This window comes from Solanum dulcamara, chromosome 2 (genome assembly GCF_947179165.1).
Source record: "Solanum dulcamara chromosome 2, daSolDulc1.2, whole genome shotgun sequence".
Lineage (NCBI taxonomy): Eukaryota > Viridiplantae > Streptophyta > Magnoliopsida > Solanales > Solanaceae > Solanum > Solanum dulcamara.
The window spans coordinates 6,175,521-6,199,011 of record NC_077238.1 but is presented as its reverse complement, the minus strand read 5'-3'; the positions used below and the strand labels follow the sequence as shown (position 1 = coordinate 6,199,011).

The window sequence follows — 23,491 nt, the reverse complement described above, 5'->3', positions numbered from 1 at the left end:
TGGTTTCAAACTATTTATCCAGAAGTAGAACAATCATCATACCTTGACCCTCAAATTCAAGCTTGATTTGGTTATCAGGTACGTACACAGTTGATCCACTGCAACTAAAGTTAAATATGTATCTTTATATATGTAATACATTCTAGAGTTCTTTTTCCTTGACACTTTCCGTATTAGCTTAAAAACATTTCTGTAACAATCATTCACTCTTGGATTGATTACTAATTTGACAGTTTTTACCAAACACAAATAGAATCATAAAGGACCAAATTTTGACAGGATTATTTTCCATTCTTTCTTCTTCTTTTCGTTTTTATGCTTTAGTTTCTTTTAGATCACTACTAAGTTTTGAACTTTCTGTATTGCTATTGAATCTGTTCAAGTCTCAAAGAGATATTAATAATGCCGTTTGATTCACCATTAGTAACTTCATGGAATAGGGAGAATACTAAATAGTAGTACTCGATTTTGAACACATGGCGAACAAATCTCTCTCACATGTTCTGTGCCATTGTTTTTCAAATTATCATCTATGTCATAAACATCATTTAATGAACGAAACTCATTCTTCTGTGTATAAATTAACATAGAATTAATGAATAAATATTATACGCAAAAAGGAAGTTAACAAATCAAGGGGAAAAAATGAGTAAATCTGGAGGTGCAACTTGATCCTACCAAGGTTTTAGATCACCAACAGGACCAGCAGTCCAGTTTAAGACGTTGTTGTCTCCGTATATGGTCTTGTGATGATGGGGTAATTTACGAGCAAGTCCATTCAAGATTTGGTGGAAAGCATCACCTGGTTGAGCAGGTTGTAGAAATAACATTGCCTGCTTCATTGAAGGATTGGCAAGCAATCTCTGCTTCCTCAGTATTTCTTGTGGTGGAACAGAAGTGAGAATGTTATCCAAATATGTAACATCCTTCTCCGCTACGAACAATCCAATATCTTCCCATGGAATCGCATCAGCAAATGGCAAGACAATGTCATCTGCTATTATAACGGGGATGCATCCGAATACAACAGCTTCAATCAATCTTGGACTCCATGGAGCCCATCCGAGAGGGCACAAGCAAAAGATGGCTCGCTGCATGTCTTCGTAGTATGTAGTTGGATGATCTGTAGAAATATCAAAGAGTGGATTGTCCTTAAAGTTCTCCCACACTGCTGCTCGAGCGCCTCTTGCATAGTACCCGCCTTCAGGATCATTTCTTTTGTCATAAAACAATCCTCGGAAATAGACAAATATGGATCTTGGAGTATCAGGAGAGATCAAGTGGGATTGAATTTTCTGTGGAGGAGCATACGGAGGAATAGTTATCGATCCATCCTTCAAACAAACATGATTCCGTTGTCCAAAAGTTTGAACCAAGGTTGCACGTTGGAGCAACGGAAGAATTCCCCTTTCAATAGCTTTCTCTTCTTGAAAATGGAAACAGGCACCAAAATCATGTGGTACAATGAAGAAGTGATCAGCACCCTGTGTCCTGTTCCAGTATGGCCAACTAGAAGCAATATGATGAATCGCACTTCTCATCATACGCGGTGAGTTGAAAGGTAAAGGATGACCATGTGGCGTCAAGTACTCACAAGTTGTATAAACTGGAGTGTAAAACCAATCTGCCTCCTCTGGATTAAGTGTTCGAACAGGGCTGGATAACAGAAAACGGTTCATATATATCTCAGCAGCAAACATGTGATTGAGGCATCGCGAGTCCCTCTGCACAGTTTTCTTGTTATATTTGCTTGGAAGCTCATATACAAAAACTTTCAACCTGCCTGTAGGATCATCCTCCAACACATCGCCAGCACTTCCCGAGATTCTTTCAACATGTTGATCAATCCTATGAAATTTGAAGGATTCAACTCTCAATATGAAAGCAAGATAGAGAAATCCAAGAAAGTTCCAATTTCTCATCTTGTACTATAGGCTATAGCAGAAAAAATATTGATTCAAAAGAAGAAAAGATGAGTAACTTTAAAAGATGTGTGCTTTACAAATGAACTGCAAAAGTACGATGAGGAGTCAATATATAGTTGCAAATGTGAATAGATAAGTTAGAAGGAATCAATCCGTTGGAGTGTCAGTAGACAAAGTTAGTAGGAATCAACAGTTGAAGTGTCACTAGACAGGGTAGTTAATCCTTATTTTAGTGTAAAATCTTGATCTTAATTAGGGCCTACTAATAAAGAACAGATGAAAAACAAAGATTACAACTCAGGTCAACACTTGTAATGCTTGACAATAAACACTGTAGAATATTTGTCCGAAAAATTGTTTTTCATGACAAGTTTAGGTGACAACTTTAAGTATTTTTTTCGGACAAGTTTAGGTGGCAACTTATTTATCTTTCCCTTAATTATTTTGGTTTCTATCATTTCATTCATTTTGTGTTACAAGATTCTCACTGATAGTGTGAGAGATTGGATTACCAATAAAAAATGGACAATGGGTCCACCTGTCTATCTTTCTCCACTTACTCATGACATGCACCTAACTCACACGTCACGTGTTGCGCTTTTAACACTACCATACCAAAACCATGGGGGAAGCCTTTTGTGGTAGGATTATTTCTTTGTAATTTATCAGAATTACTTACAATTATTTGGGCGCTTAGTACAAATACTAAACTTAGTTACAAATTTAAAATCATTGCTCTGATTAATATGACTATACGCTTCTCTCCAAGGTAAACTTTAAAGAATATGTTGAGAGGTCATATTGAATATTTAGAATTACTAATATCGTACATGTTTCAAAGAATAATCAATACTGGTTGCTTAATTTTTCTTTAACATAACTAATATTTTGCATTAGATATATTTTTTCTTTTCTTTTGATGGTACTCAGGTGATATAACTAAAAAAATAATCAAATCACAATAGTGATATTTTTGAAGAAAAAATGCAAGGAAAAAAAAAGGGCCTCTATTTAAAGAAATATTTCATGCTCTTCAAAGTTTTCCTTTGGATGCATACCTCAAAGATGGAAAAGGTTTATTATAACCTCAACCAAGCTAAAGAACATAACTTATGATTCTTGAAGAAAGGAACATATGGGTCACTTCACATTAGCCATGTGAGGACCTAAAATATATTAAGATTCATCTAAAATCAATCAATTTGACAAAAACTAGGCTCAAATCAATCAATTTGACAAGAGATATTGGTATGAGCACTTCCTTTCACTGTTGATGAAAAATTAAATTCGAAAATACATTCCACTCTGCAAACAATATGCTAGACACCGATACATCAACTGGACAAGACGTTACATCAGTCTGAAAATTCTACATTCCTGTGTCCAATTTTCTGTTGAGTCCTTGCCTTGTAATCTCAGTAAGAGTCAGATAGCTACCAGAGAAGGTGAGCCAGGAAAAGCCAACTTGTGCGCAGGTACCAGCAGAATTTGCTGGTTAAGAGCTCACTTACACTAGAAAATAACGAGGGGGAGCAGAATTTGTGATCAGTGACTAAATATTATAAAGGGTTGGTAAGTACAGTATCTCGTAAACAAGATGACTTACATAAGGAAAGACGAGCAACAACCATAATCTGAGTTGTGTATTAGCAGTCATTTTTGGTTTGAAGCTCCAGAAGAAGGTGACGTAAGATCACAGTTCCCCATTTCATGTATAAATATCTGAGGTGCCTCTTCTCTGTTAAAGGCAGTAGAACATTTTAAAGGGGTTATACAAGGGAGGATGACGAAGAACATGCCCAATTTTCACAAAATAAGAAAATGATTAAACAAGTTTGCCTTACATTTCGTTAGCTTCTTGGTATGAATAACTGGATGCAACTGCTAAAAGTAATCCATCATGGCTATATGATAGAGAGATGACACTGTTGGGATATCTTGACATCTAAAGAGAGAAACACCGTACAAATTGACTGAGATCCATGAATTGGTTTAAACAAGCAAATAGCTATACAGCAAATCTCAAATGGAAAATAAACAGAAGCAGTAGCTTAAGCGGAATGTGTGATAAAAGTGGATTTAGACATTAACTGACAAGTTTTGCTTTATGATACTCATGTAAATGATGAGATTTTTTCATTCGATTTCAGAAGCACAAGATTTAACTCAACACCATGACGTCAACCAAGTGATATCTAAACTGCGATTACAAGTTTATAACTCTATTATCATTTTTTGGGGATCTTATGCAATATCTGATCGACAAACGAACAAGAGTACCTCAAATATCCGTTTCCTTCCTCGAGCATCCCACAAGGTGGCATAGCCATCATTGTCACCAGTAACAAATGAACCTATAATGCTGGTAAAGGAAAAGTTACTATGAATATAACTTCTATTCTAACAATAACAGAAGGCACAAACTGGAAAATCACATACGATGGATTAAATGCAATGTCGTTAACTGTTACAAGATGACGCCTCCCATCTTTAACCTTTGGATGACATCTAAATGCATACCTACAAAAGTAGAAACAAAATTAATTAAGAGATCTACAAAATGGGAGTTTTTAGGATGAGAAATCCATAGTAACCATCTACAGAGAAATTTCAGTCCCTGAACTATTTCATTCTTCTACAGAATGTCTGATTTGTCACTTAAAAGAGAAGTTATAGTTTCACCAATGTGCAACCCTACCCATAAACCAAAATAGACAAGTGTAAAAGAATTATGGAAATATGAGGGCTTAAACCAAAAGATACATGGCCAGGGAAGACGATTCCTACTACTTTTACATTTGCATTGATTAATTGTCAATCTTTCCTTTTGTTTTAATCAGATTTGATTTCCAACAAGTGCTTATTTTGATCTAAATTAAAGATACGAAACCAAAGTCACCTTATGTTGGCCTACTGTTGACTAATACAAAGACCTAAGAAGAAGCCCTTTTAAACTTTCCATTTCTTCTAAATTCTCAACTAATGTTCAGAATCATCATCCTTCCCGCACAACTTCCCTTTTATAGAATGCTAAACTATTTTCTATGATGGAACTTGGAAGTCTAGAAACGGTCCGTCAAACTTAAAAATGGCTTAGCAATAATGATTTTGCTCTGTATAAGCAGCAGCATCAAACATCTACCTACATCTCTTACATAGTGATTGCACTTCAGATGAGATCATTCTTAAGCTACGAGTAAATTATTACTCCCCCCATCCCAATTTATGTGACGCTCTTTCCTTTTTCAGTCAATCCCCAAAAGAATGACATCTTTCTATATTTAGTAACAATTCAACTTTAAACTTCTCATTTTACCCTTAATGAGATAGATTTATAGTCACACAAATACATATGATTTGTTTTAGACCACAAGTTTCAAAAATCTTCCTTTCATTCTAAACCTCCGTTTCCAATCAAACACCATCACATAAATTGGGACAGGGGAAGTAGTTGTCATTACATGCTTAAAGGATATGCTAATGTCAAGAAGTCGCCAACATTTGCTCTGGAAGTGGACACTATGACAGGGAGATGGAGCAGAACAAGATCTGTGCAGGTTCAAGAGGTACCAGTTCATATACTGTATAAGGGAAAAAGGTGTTTCCATGGCATTTGATGAAACCAAGGGTTATGTACTTTTTATGGAAATGCATTGAATCATTAACAGATAAAATGGATTACAACAGCATCTTTTAGCTGGCGGTTACCTTTCTCAAAAAGAAAACAGCATCTTCTGGCTAGTGCCTTGTCATGTAGTTCTGTTTGCTAATTGAGATATGTGATAGATCATATATTCTGTCCAAAAGAAAGATCTTACACCAGCATTATATCAGCTAGAGACTATTCTGACAGCAAGTGAAACCACGATATGGAGAATTGGACATTTTTCTTACAATCACACAAACAAAATAAGCAGAAGTAAGTTTGTGATGCTAGGTGAATGCCAGGCAACTCTTTGTGATGCTAGGTGAATGTCAGGCAACTCTTTGTTCATTTAAAACAGGGTGAAGGAATCTGTTTGTTGTGGCATTTTAAAGCGAACTAGACACCATCTTCTGAAAAATATCAGCTCACACTAACCTTATATATGAACTCGACTGCTTACATTTGAACCTAAAATGTGCCTAGCATGAATTGATTAATCTGGACGGAATCACCATACAGTAGTCTGATAGACTACAAACTTTCAACTTTTCAAACAAGAAACAGTACTACAAACATTTACTGACCCCTCATTTGAGTTGGATTTGCAGATGTACTCCAGAAGAACTCGCCCATCAATTGATCCAACAACAAATCCTGCACAAAGAGGTTATCCTGAAGGAAGTTGATGAATTAACTGAAACAAGGTAAGATAAAATATAAGCAGGAGATAGAAACATGCGATGGAGAAATATTTTTGCCTGCTGTCAAGCCAATATATGATGGATAATACAGAAGACTTAAAAATCAACATAAGTATACCCTTCTGCAGTCTTTTCTTTTTATGGTTCCCTTCTGTGGTCATATTATCAAAGCGCAGATCTATTGGGGCTTTAAACTCAAAGCGCTGATAAAGCATGAGCTTTAATGGAGAAAGGCACAATTGAAGGGAAATATAAACATACATACTAAACCAAAGCACCACTTAAGTTGGGAAAGGCAAACAACCTATTTTATACCTAGTTTCAAGGCTTAATCTTGCCTCAAGTAAGCCATTGACTACACCATTTGCAGTGAAGTATTTTTTAAAAAAAAAGTTAAAAAGTTCTATTAATAGGATACCAAGAAGGTACTAGAAGGTTACAAAAACAACATAAAGCTTCAGAAAGAAACACAGGCTAACAAATCCAGGAAATCTATTAATTGAACTACTTCCACACCAGAAGAACAAATTCTGCAAACAGCTACCTTTTACTCTGGAAATAGAATATTTATGTCCTTTAAAATAGGCCTTGTTCCTTTCCAGCCATATTGTCCAGAAAATGCATAATGGCATAGTCCTCCATATCTGCTTGTTCTCTTTGTGAGTAACCTGTTGTTGCCAACTTTGTAATAAACCTCTCACATTCTGAGGCATCACCCATGTAATAACACAGATACTTAGAAATAACTCTCAGCATTGTTTGGCAACTCTGTGATGGATAAACAGGTGCCCAACTCTTTCTTGATCTTCCTAACACAAGTAGCATTTATGACATAATACAAAACCCTCTTTTGCAGACTATTCTGTGTTAAACATGCCCCCATGTTGCAACCCACCCAAAGCATGCTACTTTAACAGGAACCTAGTCTTCCATAGCATCTTCCATGGCGAAGAAGCTTCCCATTGACCCAATTGCTTTGTTAACAGGCTGTAGCAATTCCTAAGTCAGAATTGTTTGTCCTTGCTTGCTTGCCAGATTAGGGATTCCACTTTACAATGAAATACTTACTTGCATAATAGAGATCTTTAAATAGAACTATTCAACTTTCAAGAAGACACTTAAACCTTTTGTTTTCTTTTTTCTTTTTTAGTTCAATGGGGTGAAGGGGTGTGATGGGGGCCTTGGAAGCACAAAATAGTTCATAATAGAATTTTGGTAACAGTACCTTTAGGATTAAAAATTGGCCGTACACATTTTACTTTCACGCCTTTCGTGTGAACTGATGTCTTAAAACTTCGTATGTCATATATATTAACTGAGGACCCAGCAGCAACCATCAAATTTAAGCCAGATAGTGACATTGACTCCACCTCTGAAACTAAGCTGTTCAAGCATCCATGAGATTTTGTTGAACGAGCATCCCAAAAATTTATCTTTTTATCCCAACCAGCAGTAATTATTTGACCTACAAATAAAGAAAAAGAAATTTAAGGAGAGAAACTTGAGTCAATATCTATACCCTTTAGAGCATTAAACTTGTTAGCAAATCAGTGAATTTTTTGTCCTCTCCGTTTTACCACATTATGCTGAACATATATCCAATAAATCAAGTTGTCCAACTAAGAAACTGATTAATAGATCCTCTACTTTAGGAATACGCATTAATAGAATTCTTGTGCTTAGTACAGAAATTAGCTTATGGAAAATCCATTAGCTTTGGAATTTACAAAAGCCCAAAAATCGTTGCAATTATTGCCCTGAATAATATGAGTTATGTCTTTCTCTGAGGCAATATTTAATGAATAAGTTAAGAAGTCACCAATTGAATTTACAGAGTTATCAATATCTTACATGTTTCGGCAGAATACTCAACTAGGGTTGCTAAATCATCATGATTTCCCACCGTGACTTTAATACCTGAATCCAAATCATACCTAGGAAGAACAACAATCCAAAAAAGACCTTCAGGTCGCGATAATAAGAGATTCAATGCATTCCCCAGACACTGTATCAGGAAACATGATAAAAACAGTTTCTAGCTCTAAGCTCAGCATAAAAGCTTCATCGTTTCCTTTTTCTTTCTTCACTTGAAAAGTTTTCTGTTTTAGTTCATGCAGTACACAATGAAAGGGCTTAGCCCGTGCTCTTAGTGCAAGGTAGCCGGGGAGTTGCTAAAATAACATTTGACAAGAGAAATTAAACTACAAAGTTAAACAACAAACCAGGAGCAAAAACCTGTTTACTGAACCATCAGAAGCAGCACTAAAGCACACTCTCTCGTTCTCAAAACAACAATCAAGGAGCGCAGCTTCGCTGGGAGCTTCCATTCGAAGCTTAGAGCTATCAACATCATACAATCGAAGACTCTGCAGAATAAGTTTTTACATAACAATTAATGAAGTACAGTTCGATAATAGAAAATGTGAAAACCCCTAAAATCCCGCAAATTTTAGGATTATAGAGCTAAATCCAACTAGTAGAAAATTGAGGCGAATTATTCCACTTACAGAATCCCAAGAAGAAATAAGCAGATTGTTCGAATGTGGAGCGAATCGGATTCTTGAAATTGCGTCCCGGATTGGGTCAGCCAAATTCAAAGAAAAAGTATTCATTGAGAAGTGAAACAATGAAAAAAACAAAAAAAATTGAGTTGAGTGTAAACCCTAGAAATGGGGAAATTATACGGAGACTGATTGCTCTCTGAATAACCCCACTTTTTATTTCAAGGAAAAGTAAAGCAGAGTTACGAAGACCGCAGAGAAAAGCACAGTGAAATGCTAAGGAAGAAGAAGGCTCGAAGCCATTAGAGACCTTCAAAAAATCTTGAAATATTTCCCGCCTAATTGCTAGCAACTCAAATTATAGTCTATAGATTTTTTATTTTTATTTTTTTTGAGTGTAGTGTTCTCGGTTAGTTTTTGACTACCTCAATTAATTTTACGGAATATCTTTCACTTTTCATTGGTAATAGGCACATTGAGGTTTGAATCTGAAATCTCGTGGCTTTCAATCACACATCGTATTGAGGCAAGGTGGATGAAATGGAGGCTCGCTTTTGGAGTGCTATGCAACAAAAAGGTGTCACCACAACTTAAGGGCAAATTCTACAAAGTGGTGGTTAGACCGACTATGTTGTATGGGGCAAAGTGTTGGCCAGTTAAGATCTCTCACATTCAAAAGATGAAAGTTGTCGAGATGAGAATGTTGAAATGAATGTATGGCCACACCAGGAGCGACAGGATTAGAAATGAGGTTATTCGGGACAAGGTGAGAGTGGCCTCGGTGGAAGACAAGATGCGAGAAATGCGACTGAGATTGTTTGGACATGTGAAGATGAGAGACATAGATGCCCCAGTGATGAGGTGTAAGAGATTGGACATGGATGGCTACAGAAGAGCTAGGGGTAGGCTGAAGAAATATTGGGGAGAGATGATTAGACAAGATATGACACAGTTACAGCTTACTGAGGACATGACCTTAGATAGGAGGGCGCAATTACAACTTACCGAGGACATGAGCTTGACTTCAATTATAGCTTTATATTTATTTTTTTACTCTCAAAAAAGTTATATTTACCTCAAATTCTAATGTGTTAAATCTTCATTTCCTATCTTGGTGCTTACGTAAATCCCCATGTCCCACCTTAGTGCTTATGTGGTTCTTTTTTTTTTTCTTACTTTAATCTATTGATACATTTAAATTCTTTTAATCCATCTGTCCAATCCACTAAAAATTTCATTGTTCATTTATAGTGGATACGATTTCATCACTCAAATCTTGTCCAAATTAGAATTCAACTTTTGTTATGTCGATAATATAATAGTCGCTCCAACAATTCTTATTTATTGTACTGAGTTTCGAAATTAGAAAATTACAACAAAAACATGGAAATAGTCTAAGCTATTTTATGTGTAGATAAAGTATACAAGATAGGTAATGCGTTATTAGCGCTCTCTCTGTATGAAAAAAATATTAACCAAAGAAGTATTAACAATGCTAACTTTTATGTGTAGATAAATTCTCGCAACGCAACGAACCAAACATCACCTTATAGCTTGTTTCTCAATTCCGCATTTGATTATGAGTATTAATTAGTCCCGAAAACCGTTTTGTACTAAAATGGTAGAATTAACTTTCTCATATAAAAAGTGAGATATTCTTGTCTATCTCATTCCGATAACCAAACTACCCAAATACTTTTGCCACTCTCTTTATCCCTATTGATTTCTGCAATACATCATTCCTGCAAACAGAAAGACTCTTTTACAAACAAACAAAACAATGCATTGAGGATCCACACTTGCCTAAAAACAATGGTTACATAAAACAATTTGTTACACACTTTGATTGTAACCAAAACTAGCAAATTCACCAAACACTTCCAAATGGGATTTTCAGATATTTACAACAGCCTAAAGTTGATTGTCACGGGATATTTGGAGGACCACCTACTAGTATGTTTAAAAAGGTGGAAAAAAATTATTAAATGCCGGACAAACAAGACATTTCAACCCTCTTTCCTGTGTCAGGCAAAGGCATGTCAAGGTTTCACATACCATAGTCATTGAAATTCTCGTCTGGAATATAGAAGTCGAACTTGACATCAACTGAACCAGAACTATCTCCAGTGTCTTTGTACTCGATATTAGTTATTGTTCCAGTTGGATCCTCTACCTGGTATTCTGATCTCACCCGTCTGACTGGCACTGTGACAGAGTAGATTGTCCCTAGGTCTGGATCCGTTGAGACGCTCAGCTGTACTTTATCCTGTGATTCTATTTCAACAAAATCAGAAAGAGCACTAACAACGTTGCTTACAATCTTCTGTTTGGCCTCATCGCTGACAGCGCATCTATCAGAGAAGAGAATCATCTTCAAGCGTTGCTTAGCAATATTAGCAGCAGAATTACTTGCCGAAGGGGATGGTGGAAACATTATCCTCCAAGCCAAGCTTAGGCGCTCGAAAAAGCTCATGCTGATAGCATTGAGGAGTAAATTATCAAATTCCTGGCTGATGGAACTTGCTGATACTTTATAGTCTCCGAGGATCCCAAAAGGTTTTCTTGAGTGGCATCGCAAGCTATGGCTATCAGATGCTACACGAGACCATTTGGGCAACACATCAGTGGAACTAGATCCACCATTAAGAAAGGCACTAAAATCTACCTGCAATGTGCAAGAAATTATCTTTCATTGCGGTCATCATTAAAACAATGGGAGAACACAACACAAAAATTTAGGTACATTTTATGAAATTGTTTACAAGATGCTAGGATGCATACACTTCCCTACATATTGCACACTTCACAGCTTGTATGAACCATTATTTCCCAATGCTTACAATTTATCCGGACAACATTGAAGTAAGAGACAGAAGTAGATATACAACAACATACCTAGTGTAGTCCCACAAGTGAGGTCTAGGAAACAGAAGTAGAGATGCAGATGTTAAAATCCACATTCAGGCATGGTTTACCAATAAGCCAATCTTTGAAAGTGGCACCATTCAAAAGATATAGAGAATGCACGTAAAAGGACATCGTCAATAAGATTTTAGTTGGTGAATAAGTAAGCATAACCATCTTCTAGCTTCTCTCATCTATCAAGGAAAAAAATACAGTTCTACATTCAAAGCAAACAATAAATTCAGGTGAATCAATGAATGTTATATGGCATAAGCATATCCACTGACGAGTTAAGAGTTCAAAGTACGTTTTACACAGACACACACATGGACACAATTGATGAAAATGTACGACCATGAATAATTTTACACCTTGAGCACATCTGATCCATCTTGGACACAACATCTCACATTTAGCTAGGGCTCTAAGATCCAAAGAGGGAAAAGGAAAGACAATATTGAACTAAAACTAGAAATCAAGGAAGCAACTTTTGAGCACATATCAACTGGTACCAGGCAGAATGAAGAAGACCAGTCGAACTGTTAATCACATCTTAGGGCCCAGTGAACTAATTCAATCATCTCAGGAGAGGAGACAGGGACCAAGCAGGCACCAGTCACTCTTGCTTTTTCTTTTAAATAGGACCTAGCCAGCTTCTAATATGCCACAACACAAATATTCAGTATCAGAAGTGTCAAGCACTCAGTCCTCATTGCAATTATAGGAACCACATTAGGTGTTATGAAGAGATCTCAACCAACAAGACCACAACTACATATTTATGCTAATAATGCCATTAGTGCATGGATCTGGAAAAGCCATGCACCAATCCCATTACCATCTGTGTAATAACTACATACCTATAGCAAATCAAATTACTAAAAAGATGTGTTGGTTTACATGTAACGCTAACATGATCAGGTGTAAATTAGTAGATTTAAGGCATCAAATTCACGTAGTTACATGTTAGCTGTTAAGGGAAAAAACTAACCAAAGTTGCTAACAGGGCAAGCTCAAATGAATCAATGCATTGAGGTAATTTTGAAAACTTTACTGTGTCCTAACAGAAAAGTCATCATCTCAAGAAACCAGCCTGACTACGTGGATTTATTTCACCTCTACTAAAACAACTAGTGAAAGGAGAAAGATTTAAAGCAAGAGAGCACATAAACAATTGGAGGTTATATAGAACAGATGTGTTTTTCCAGCTCCGCAGAGAATTTTTTAGCAAAACCAAAGGAGCATTTATTCATAAAAATACTCAGAATGACAATAGTACACAAATAAGAAGGAAATTAAGTGTAGTGAATGTCCAAGCAATTCAGTGTGAAGCACTCTCTTCCACTAGAACATTGTTTGAGCTTGAGTTAATGGGTTGTTATCATAACCAAAGTCATCTCTATTCTTGGTTTACCCAATCCCAATGGACGCCCATGTTACATTGTCCACATGCCAAATGTCCATTTCAGTGTGTGTGTGAGTGGGGGGGGGGGGGGGTCGTCCCATATTGGTCGAGGGAATGGGTCTTGCACAATCCTAATCTCATAGCTAGCTTTTGAGGTCACGTAGGTCGTACGTTCATTTTCTTCACATGATAAATGAAGTAAAGCAGAAGAAAAGTGGTGATTAAGATAATGTCCATCAACTTTTTAAAAAGCAGGAAAAAAATTAATTTAGTCATCAATAACCATATTGGAACTTTCCTGATACACACATACCAACAACATGGGACTACTACCCGAGCTTCTGTCACAAAAGCAGGTCCAGGATTCTAAGCCAGTGGGGTGGAGTACCTCTAAGCTCACAACTTATTTGTAACAAAGTATTCAATATAGTATAAATATACTTCTAAAAAAGTTTCAACTATGTGTGTGTGTACATATAGACCTCGAGCAAAGGAAGTGGACACCCATGATCCCTTCCTTCACTGTTGATCCACTCATGTTCACGCATGCCCAAAGAGAACTAGTAAGCAAAACCTTTACCTAACAAGTCCCAAAGCTCCAAATGCATCTTTAATTAGCTAGACATTACTCGGATGATGCTCGATCACCCTATTCCATACTCCATCAACCATAATAGCTCTAGCTACTCTTCCACTTTTTCTTATAGGTGGAAACAGCTAACTCACATAGTTACCAAGCACTTATTCATCTAGGAAAAATCATAGACACCTAGCACTTAAATCCTCCAATTCTGAAGTTGCTCAGTCTAGAACTCTTGATTTAAAACCCAGAAGGAGAAAAGAGCGAATCTTTCACTATATAGAAGTATATTTTACTTGTTAATTTTAAATCTTTTGCTAACTGTGGTGTCTGAGCCAGCTTGCACGCACCTCGACTAATTACACGGGATATCTATCACCTCCCACCAGCAACTTTGTGTCACCTCCCACCAGCAAACACATAAGAAGAAATCATCTTCCTGAGACCTCATGATGCTCAACCCATTTCATTGACCACTACCACGCACCCTTGGGTGCATTGTACTTGTTAATTAAAGCAGACCCATATCAGAAAATTTCAGAAAAAGGTACCCAAAAAAGCTATAGAAATTTCCTCAAAAATTACAGTAAACACAACCTTTTAGATTTGGCAAAATGATAGGATGAAGATGACATAATCCATAAAGTAACAAACACCCAAATTGACAAATACTCACCAAACAATTCACTAAATATCGTCAAAAAAAATATGAAATCGTTAAGCTATGAACGGAGGGGAAAAAGGGGTAAAACCCAAACCTTTGAAGGAGGTAAAGAGGTCCGAAGAGGGTTCTTTGGATATGGAACCAATGTTGCGGAGACCCTTAAATCTCCTGATATCGCCATTTTTGTTAATTCTCTTTATCGCTGTTTCTACTTTGCACAGAAACGGAGGTTAGGGTTTGGAAATTGGGACTTTCAGGTGCTTACACTAGAGCTCACGCCTACTCTACGTACTCTGCTCTTCATTACGACGCCGTTTTCGGGTACATGTGAATTTTGTTTTGATCCTAGGGGTTGTTTTTTAGTTGATGTATTGGAATATTTCGCTTAAGATAATATTCTTTAGTTGAATCTATCGACGTGATTCAAGAACACAGAGATTGAGACGACAAAGAATGTGTAAATTAGTGATAATATAACTTGCTTAATCAATATGAACAAGGTTAAAAATGAGTACGAAATAAAATGAAATTAAATGATAAAGTAAAAGAATAGAAACATCTTGAGGTTTAGTGCTAGAATTTGATAGTGACATTGCGCAAGTTTGATGTTATTGATAACGAACAAAACAATGAGTAACGGAGCTTAAGAGCAGAAATCATGGTGTATTATTGATTTGTGATGAATGTAAGATAGTTTGCAACAAATGACTCAAAAATTATTTATCGTTAAACCCTACGAAGCAATTTCTGTGGAATACGACCTTCATGAAGACTCTCACAGAGTCACGTCTACGGTTGTTACGCAATGATGTAAGAGGAGAATCGTGGATCTTTCAGTAGTGGTTGAGCTTCATCTTTATCCTGTGCAGGTGTAGTTCGATGCCAAGTCTGGTGGCTTCGATACTAGGCGGGCTTGTGGATGTTATGTCAGACTCGAGTGTCTTGAATTCGGGATGCTTTGGAAAAAGATTGCTTCTTTCGGTCATGATTAAAAATATGTTTAGTGTTACATCGTGCCTGAGTCAGATCTTTTCCCGATATGGCCACACACTTGGCTGGATTTTACCCTTTACAAATATAGTGTTTGATTTACCTCACTAAAAGAACCGCCTCATAATTATAAAATAGTATTGTATTGGCGGTAATAAATACTAATATTCATATAGTTATATTGGAATAAGTAGAATAGAATATGAAATGTGTATAAGCAAAGCGGGATTAATTATTTAAGGACAGAAATTGTTCTTTTAAAGTATGTAATTTATGTATAACAATATTATAATCCATTTATTTATAACAAAGTATCTACCTTTAAACGTAAGATTGGATATCTTTATCCAATTTTAATTAGTATAATACATAAATAAACACTTAAATTTGAGCTCAATTTATAATTAAACACTATAACTTTGAGAGTGCACATTTAGACACTTCAATTCGTCTTCATTGTGTCAGTTGAACACTCCAACTCGTCTCCACGATGTCTTGTGAACACCTGACGCTGCTATGACACATATATTTTGGAGGTTTCTAAATGATCATTTTGTAAGTTGGAGTGTTTAACTCACATAGTGAAGACGAGATCAGATGTATAGATGTGCACTCTCAATTTTCAAAGTTATTTATTTGTCAGGTGAAACCAAATCTGAATATCTATTTATGTATTATGTAATTGTAATATCATGTGAATTTATAATATACATGTGTTGTCTGAGTTTCTATTTGTATTCTTTTGTATGGGTCAAAGTGTTGACATGTCAAAACACGCATGTTTTGAAAATAAAGGTAGCAGAGATGTAGATGCTCAAATGGATGTGCAAACATACCAGGAGAGACAAAAATAGGAATGAAATTATATAGGACAATGTGGGAGTGACCTCCATTGCGAACAATATGAGAACAACGGGGATGAAATGGTTTGGTTATGTGAAAAGGAGGTGCATGGAGGCATCAATAAGGAGATGTGAGAGTTTGGCTATAGTAGATTTTGGTAGAGGCAGAGGTAGGCCTAAGAAGAATTAGGAGAAGTGATTGGACATGATATGACACATCTTCAACTTACTAAGGAGATGACCCTTGATAGGAAGGTATGAAGGTCGAAAATTAGGATAGAAGAATAGTAAGTAGTTGAGTGTTGCAATACTTTTATGTGGGATAGGTAGCCGAGTATTACAGTACTTTCATGTGGGAGAGGCAAGGAACTAGTCTCCTCGTCTCATCTTCTCCTTTAATTTATTCGTAATCCTATCAAGTCACATAGTATCTTTTTCTCCATTTTTCACTATAACTTGTTACTTTATTTGTTTTGTTTATCATGCTATTTTGCAGTCGTTATTTTTCTTTTCTATCATGCTCTGATTATCCTTCTTTTGAGCTGAGGGTTTATCGAAAACAACCTCTCTAGCCCCATCTTAACCTCCTCATATCGCGACTGTGGTATTACACCGGGTATGTTGTTCTTGTTGAGTGAATATTCCAATATCGTCTAGCTCATGAAGCAACAAATTTATTGTCAAATTGAAAGTTATATGGACAAATGATTGTTATAAAATGGAAGAAATAATGAAACATAACAGCATTTGCTAAGTCAAATGGATGTTCAGTTTTAATTTCATAAAATCTTTGAATCAGTTCCAACATGTATGCTGAAATCAAAAACTCTTCAACAGGTCACCTATAACCAAAATATGAAAGTATTCACCTTATTGATGGTTTCAATAGGCACGAAGGCAGAGCTAGGGGCGCAAGGTGATTCATCTGAATCTCCTACATTGGAAACTTCCATTGTATATATATGTTTTTTTAATGTATAGTAAATGTTGAATCTTGTTAGCTTCTACGAGTGTTTATTTCTTTATGATGCAAGTACAATGAAAACCTTACTTCACTACAAAATTAGGCTAACATAGGAATTAATGAGCTTGTACTGGCAACTCAACATTGAGAAGCTCCTCAAAAATGTGAAGCCTTGCAGCCACCTCTCAATAGTTCAGGAAGATGTTCGATATCTGCATATTCACAGCTTAAATCCAAACAATTGCTATTACCAGAGGAACAGTGAAGTAAAAGAGAAATGTCATAGGCTCAAAATTCAAATAATTGCAACAACATATGTTGAAGGTATTAAACTATCAGAAAGATCACTTTGGCAGTAATGTAAGCGCTGTACTTCAGGTTTGCCAAAGTATTCTATTTGTCAAATTCGTTTGCCTTGACAAACCAGCAATTTCCTCCCCTCATTACCCTTCATGCAATCTGGAAAACTCCATTTCCTTACACATGTACACCCGTCTTTCATGAATAAAGAAATCTTACACAACTCATTTTTCACTTCATTTGAGAGAAATATTTAGGTAAGGGTACAACAAATACTCAAAAGTGTAGGCATCACAGCACATGAATGTTTTGCAGCACATGAAGAAGGCTGCAATCACAGCCTTTGGGCCCATGATCGCGAATTTTGAAGCTAAGCATGCTGCCTGAGCAGCCCCATATGGCGGCTATTTGCACCACCATAGCATGATCGCGATTTTTGAGTCTGAGGTTACTGCCTCCCAGACCATTATTAAATTCACGATCACTACCCTCTGGTCTTGTAACTTGACTAATAAACAAACAACAACAACACACCTAGTGAAATCCCACAAGTGGAGTCTGGGGAGGGTAGAATGTCCGCAGACCTTATACCTTCTCGTAATTGACTTACTAAATATATACTCCCTTCGTTTCAATATGTTTGGATAATTTTCCTCTTTAGTCTGCGCTTTTTGGTAACTCTTTAATTCTAACTTTCCATATGATATGTTTAAAACCACAAAATTCAAAAGTCTTCTTTATTTTCTTAAATTTTGTGTCAAGTCAAAACCAGACAAATGAATTGAAACGGAGGGAGTAGCAAATAACAGTTGTCTGCTGCTTTGAACACAATCAGATTGTAATACTACAAAACCAGAACATACAGATTTTGGTGATGAAATATGAATTTTTTTGATCCTCCTGCTAGAAGACTAAGGACTAAAGCTCTTTGAGATCAGTACAGCATCAGCATACTGATCACTTCTTATGTAGTTTTACACATTATTCCAAATTAAACCAATACAATTTGCGATGAAATTTAACCTCCAGCTGTAAGAATTCGTGCACACAAATTCACAGTATAGGGAGTGAGGATTTGTTTTTTTTGACACATTCTCAGGTTCTAGAAGGCTAAGTAAAAGTTGTCTAAAGGAAACTGGTGATGGTACAAATAACTCATTTTGGTATGAAACTGGTGTACTAATGAGCACCTGGTTACATATATAAGCTTTGAAATAGAAAGATCTGCTTCTAACTCTACGGTGAGTGGGATTATCAAAAATTGGAGAACTGAAATGTGCTTGAGGAAAGAGGAAAACAGCTGAAGTTACTAGCATTATTGCATCTATAAACTTCTAGCCAAAACAACAGAATGATCAAGCCTAGTATTTGCAGCCACAAGCTTTTCCACGCGAAACACTTGAGAGCATCTCAAACGAAGGAAAACTGAAGTTCCTTGGTTAACTAGAATGTGAATAGTATCTCAAAAAGGAAGAGCTTTATAGAAGTCATCCTCTGGTTGGCTAACAAAGAGCTCGTTAAAAGGGTTGGACTCATATGCTTGAGAATTGAATCTAAGGGTATTTAGAGATGGATTTGATTCCCTATGTGCGAGATAAACAAGAGGCTCAATCCCAAGTCACATTTTGCAAATGAGCATATACTTTATAATAATGTAGCTCTGATAGAAGTACTAGAGTTTCTCGTAACCTCTAAAAGCAGTGGAACCTGTCCACAGAGCTCCATTGGTTGCTGAGGTAATGGCTACTGTGGTAGAGAGGAATGACAGAACTTTCAAGCACATATCTCGATTAGGGAAACGTGTTGTGCAAGCAATTTGGTACTACCAAAAATCTCAGGCAAATGTGAAGAGAAAAATACCTAGGAATTTACCAGAGTGGATGGAACGTGGTTACTCCTCGTTTATGCTTTCTACGACCTGTTCTCTCTATTAGAACTTGCTTTGCTTTGGCAAGATCTGCCCTGCTTCTTTCAAAATACTACTCTCTATATCAACCGAACAACAGAGGATATTACTTACAACACTTTAGAAAAATAAAGAGTTACCGCGACATGGAAAAAGAAAGTGCTAAAATATTCGTATCAACTAAGAAAAGATGCAAAGGCACAGGAATGACAAGTGTAGAATAGAACCAGATGCAGCATAAATTGCAATACACACAATTTGAGGCTTCACGCTGAAATATGCACATACAATATCTAGTTTGGCGGAGAGGCCATGGGTTCATGTGCACCACAATTTCTATAGGAAATTTGCCTCTAAGTGTATCAAGTCATCTGCTGAACAACATCCACAAATCAAAGATATGATAGTTATCGGAACTTCATCATATTGAACTTAAATCTAAGCATCTAAAATCCCTTCTGAAAATATATAAAGCAATAAACTTTATTAACGAAGAAGTGCATTCAATTTGCGATAGAGAGAAACTACCTCCAATCTAATGAAAAACAAATTCTCCTCCTCTCATTATGTTCCACAAGCTTATGGCTCAAGTCTTCTCGATCAAATCTATGGACTCAGATATCTTTTAATTGACATTGCCAAGGCTCACAGCTTCCACGAGAAGTAGAATGACTTGAACTCTTCATATGCATTAAATGATCGTTGAAACATGTAATCATTTGCCCAGTCGAGAATAAGTTGAGTCTCCTAGGATGACAGCTCCATAGTAAAGCATCCACAAAAGTCGGACACTTCACTGACCCGGTTAAGTTTACATTCAACACGTCAATTTGAGGTATATCAAATAATCCACGGTAAGGATCCCAATTTTCCATGTTGATTTTAATGCATTTGGGAAAATGAAGGGTAGTGTGTAACAAAGAGTTTGAGTTAAACAGAAATTTCCTCAATTTACAGAACCATAATGCATTTATATTGCTGAGGCAATATAACTCTATTCGCGAGTGCTTCAATGGACCAAATGTTTTCGTAGTTTTAAGTACAGGAATTTGGTATCCGACATACTCGAGTGATTCCAAATTTGGAGCATCAATCACTGCTACACCATTACAACCACGAATCACCAATTTCTTAAGAGCTTGACTCCCGCAAACTTTAAACCTTCTTAACCCTTTACTTACGATGTTATCCAACATCAAATTCTCAAGGAATTCACATCTAGAAGTAAGGTGCTCGAGAAATCCATCAGATATCTTCACACATGATAGCTTTAAAGATTTCAGATTCTGACACGCAACCATTTCCAACTCGAGGGTATTTTCCGTAAGACCACAGTAAAAAAAGTGTTCGAGAGTTGGTGCTTGAATTTCGACAGGCTGTTTTTTATTAATATAAACAGAAACCATCTTAATCTTTTGAAGATTCCGTAACTCAATCTTGTTTAAACCAATACAATGCTTAATAGTGAAACTGACAATCATTGGACAAGTGGTGAACAGAGTCTGAAGCACGATGCCGTCTAAACGAACACCTAATAAAGAAAGCTCCCTCAAAGAATCACAGTAATTAACCACATTAGTACCATTAGATAATAATAATGAAAGCTGCATTAGATCGCAATCCTTGAGAACCAATTTTGTTAAAGATTTTGCTGTCATAATAGTGAAAACAGGCAAAGGGCCTGTATATCCAATTTCGAGATATTTCACACCACTTTGAAAAGCAATTCGAAGCCACTTATCAATCAGCGGAAAAACTTCAGCACAAATTACAAAAACAGAGAAATCCAACTTTTCTATAGGGATTTTTCCATCGCGATATCTTTCCAAGATTTCATCCAATATTTCTAGACATTTGAAATCGTAAACTCCAAATACCAAATTGGGATGTGTTAACCAGGCTCGTAGCCATGTTTTAGAGAGAATGCTCATTCGGGCTGCATCTTTAAATAATAAATGGGAGAGTACAATGTGAATGACACAATCAGGCAACATGTCACCTGCTGTTGTCCTCATGGTTAATATAGGGGCGGAGCTAGAGAGTATTGGTTACTGATTGGCATAACACAAAATTTGACATGATTGTTGGGATATTGGAAGTTGCTAGGATCGATGCAAATTCTTCAAAGTGAAGATTTGATAATTAGATCTGAGCAAAAAGTAATAACCCCCACCCCCCCCCAAAAAAAAAGGTATCCACCTTTGTGTCTAACACCACAACAAGAAAGAAAAAAAAAACGATTTTTTATTTTAGTTACTACAAAATAGGAAAAATAAACTTGCCCATAAAAGACATAAAACTCATGAAAAAAAGAAGTGAAAAGTCAAATTAACACACGATCGTTTGGTAGTGTGTATAATGTTGAATAAGTTGTATTAGTAATACTGTTGTTAATTATGTTTGTATTAATTATGTTAGAATTATTTGTATACAGTGTTTGATTTGGTATATTAAAAAATATCATATATTGTATATTTCTAAGAAAAATTATTGGTTATAAAATATTCCCTACAAATATAATGAAAAGAAGATGGAAATATTTTTGAAGGGGTAATAGTGTCTTTTCTCATGCTAATTCATGCATTAAAATTCTTTGATAATACTATGGTTTTCCATGTACTAATTCTATTCTTTTTAGTTGTCACAGTTTCCATTTTAAAGTCAAACGATATGAATTTTGACTAATATTTTAAGATGTATTTTTTCATTGATATGAAACTAAATTACTACAATATATTGTACTTTTTTGTATAATTTTTTAATATCTAAATTTTATTTTAAAATATAGGATTAATATAATTTAATTTAGCTTTGAAAGTTAGTCAAACTAACTCTCGTAAAATACAATGTGATAATTAAAAAGGAACGGAGGGAATATTAGTTATGCATAACATAATTCCAAATAGAGTGTCAAACAACGTGCTAGGTTAAAAATAGAGAAACTTATATAGATATGGTATATTAAAAAATATTTTTCATCTATAGCAATAACGTTTTTTAACTGAACATTTATAATATATTTATAATATAATTTTAATACATATTACAAATAACAATTTATAAAACACATATAATATAAATTTTATTCATGGATAATATATAATCACATATTTTAATACACTTATAATACAACAACAACAACAACAACCACAACCCAGTGTAATCCCACAATGTGGGTCTGGGGAGGGTAAAGTGTACGCAGACCTGACTCCTACCAAGGTAGGACGGCTGTTTTCGAGAGACCCTCGGCTCAATAAAAGCATAAAAAAGGTCAGATACGACAGGAAGTACAAAGCAATATGCGAAAAGCAAATAATGTAAGTGACACAGATAAAAAGGAATACTGAAAGTACGAAGAGTAATAACTAATAACAGAAATCATAACACGAAAAATTTATGGTGCGCTAATGCGCCTATTTATAATACATTATGTCAATTTCTTACTAAATAACTAGGGCTGAGCATAAAATACTGAAAACCGAATTATCGAACCGAATCGGCTATTTCGGTAATTCGATTCGGCATTTGGGTTTATTAATACAAAAAAACTAGGAAAAAAAAGAAAAATTATCAAAAAGAGAAGAGTTTAGTAAGAGTAAACTATCCCATTTTTTTATTTTCCTTACCATTTTCATTTCAACTTTTTCACGTTTACAGCATACTATATGCACACTTTCAAACAAGTACATTATGGATAACTGCTAAAATTTAAATTCATGTATATGTAAAAATTATAAATTCTAATTTCAAATCTATGCAATTGGTTTAGAATTCTAATTTCACTTCGCATAATTCACCACGTCAGTTATCTGCGTAAACTGTTTGGTAGTTACATTGAAAACGAAAGATTCCAACTCTTTCATATCTTTGCGGAAACTAATTAATAATTAGTGCAGTGATGTAGAATTTTTGGATAATTCAAAGAAAAACATATGTATAAAAATTATGTGCGATATATTAGAGATTTTTGTTTTCACTCTTTTTCATCATTTTTATTACATGGTAATATTTTTTTATTCTGTATCTATTCATAAATTATTTTCTCTTTGTTTACGATGTATCATTTCTCCTCCGTAGAATGTGGCTTCAGAGCAATTTCGGTTTCGATATTCGGTAATTTAAAATGCATATATTACTTAATTATGGTGTAGTAATAAAAATGT

General features: G+C 35.6%; 4 protein-coding genes across 4 annotated transcripts; all 4 read right to left on the bottom strand.

Annotated features, from left to right (window-relative positions):
- Positions 1-674: 674 nt before the first annotated feature.
- LOC129880125 (probable beta-1,4-xylosyltransferase IRX10L) lies at positions 675-1,922 on the bottom strand. Its single transcript, XM_055954012.1, has one exon. It carries the CDS (start codon positions 1,920-1,922, stop codon positions 675-677), a length of 1,248 nt encoding a protein of 415 aa, XP_055809987.1.
- Positions 1,923-2,990: 1,068 nt separating this feature from the next.
- On the bottom strand, positions 2,991-9,120 carry LOC129880124 (mitotic checkpoint protein BUB3.3). Its single transcript, XM_055954011.1, has 10 exons — positions 8,780-9,120; positions 8,508-8,638; positions 8,124-8,206; positions 7,498-7,737; positions 6,156-6,225; positions 4,365-4,445; positions 4,206-4,287; positions 3,770-3,870; positions 3,532-3,663; positions 2,991-3,437 (listed from the first exon to the last, which is right to left on the bottom strand). The coding sequence occupies exons 1-9, from the start codon at positions 8,882-8,884 to the stop codon at positions 3,579-3,581; spliced, it is 978 nt and encodes a 325-aa protein (XP_055809986.1). The 5' UTR covers positions 8,885-9,120; the 3' UTR covers positions 2,991-3,437; positions 3,532-3,578.
- Positions 9,121-10,533: 1,413 nt separating this feature from the next.
- LOC129880123 (cell division topological specificity factor homolog, chloroplastic) lies at positions 10,534-14,746 on the bottom strand. Its single transcript, XM_055954009.1, has 2 exons — positions 14,421-14,746; positions 10,534-11,438 (listed from the first exon to the last, which is right to left on the bottom strand). The coding sequence occupies exons 1-2, from the start codon at positions 14,505-14,507 to the stop codon at positions 10,821-10,823; spliced, it is 705 nt and encodes a 234-aa protein (XP_055809984.1). The 5' UTR covers positions 14,508-14,746; the 3' UTR covers positions 10,534-10,820.
- A 5,196-nt stretch (positions 14,747-19,942) lies between these two features.
- Positions 19,943-21,343, bottom strand: LOC129879817 (F-box protein At5g03100-like). The gene has a single exon (XM_055953547.1). The coding sequence runs from the start codon at positions 21,341-21,343 to the stop codon at positions 19,943-19,945; it is 1,401 nt and encodes a 466-aa protein (XP_055809522.1).
- Positions 21,344-23,491: the final 2,148 nt, after the last annotated feature.

Coding starts and splice junctions, on each gene's coding strand:
- LOC129880125 (XM_055954012.1), bottom strand. CDS start 1,922: ATGAGAAATTGGAACTTTCTTGGATTTCTCTATCTTGCTTTCATATTG.
- LOC129880124 (XM_055954011.1), bottom strand. CDS start 8,884: ATGAATACTTTTTCTTTGAATTTGGCTGACCCAATCCGGGACGCAATT. Junction 6,226..7,497: donor GCCAATTTTTAATCCTAAAG/GTACTGTTACCA, acceptor CTCTTTGTGCAG/GATTTGTTGTTGGATCAATT. Junction 4,288..4,364: donor GACATTGCATTTAATCCATC/GTATGTGATTTT, acceptor TTCCTTTACCAG/CATTATAGGTTCATTTGTTA.
- LOC129880123 (XM_055954009.1), bottom strand. CDS start 14,507: ATGGCGATATCAGGAGATTTAAGGGTCTCCGCAACATTGGTTCCATAT. Junction 11,439..14,420: donor CCTCTTTACCTCCTTCAAAG/GTTTGGGTTTTA, acceptor TGCACATTGCAG/GTAGATTTTAGTGCCTTTCT.
- LOC129879817 (XM_055953547.1), bottom strand. CDS start 21,343: ATGAGGACAACAGCAGGTGACATGTTGCCTGATTGTGTCATTCACATT.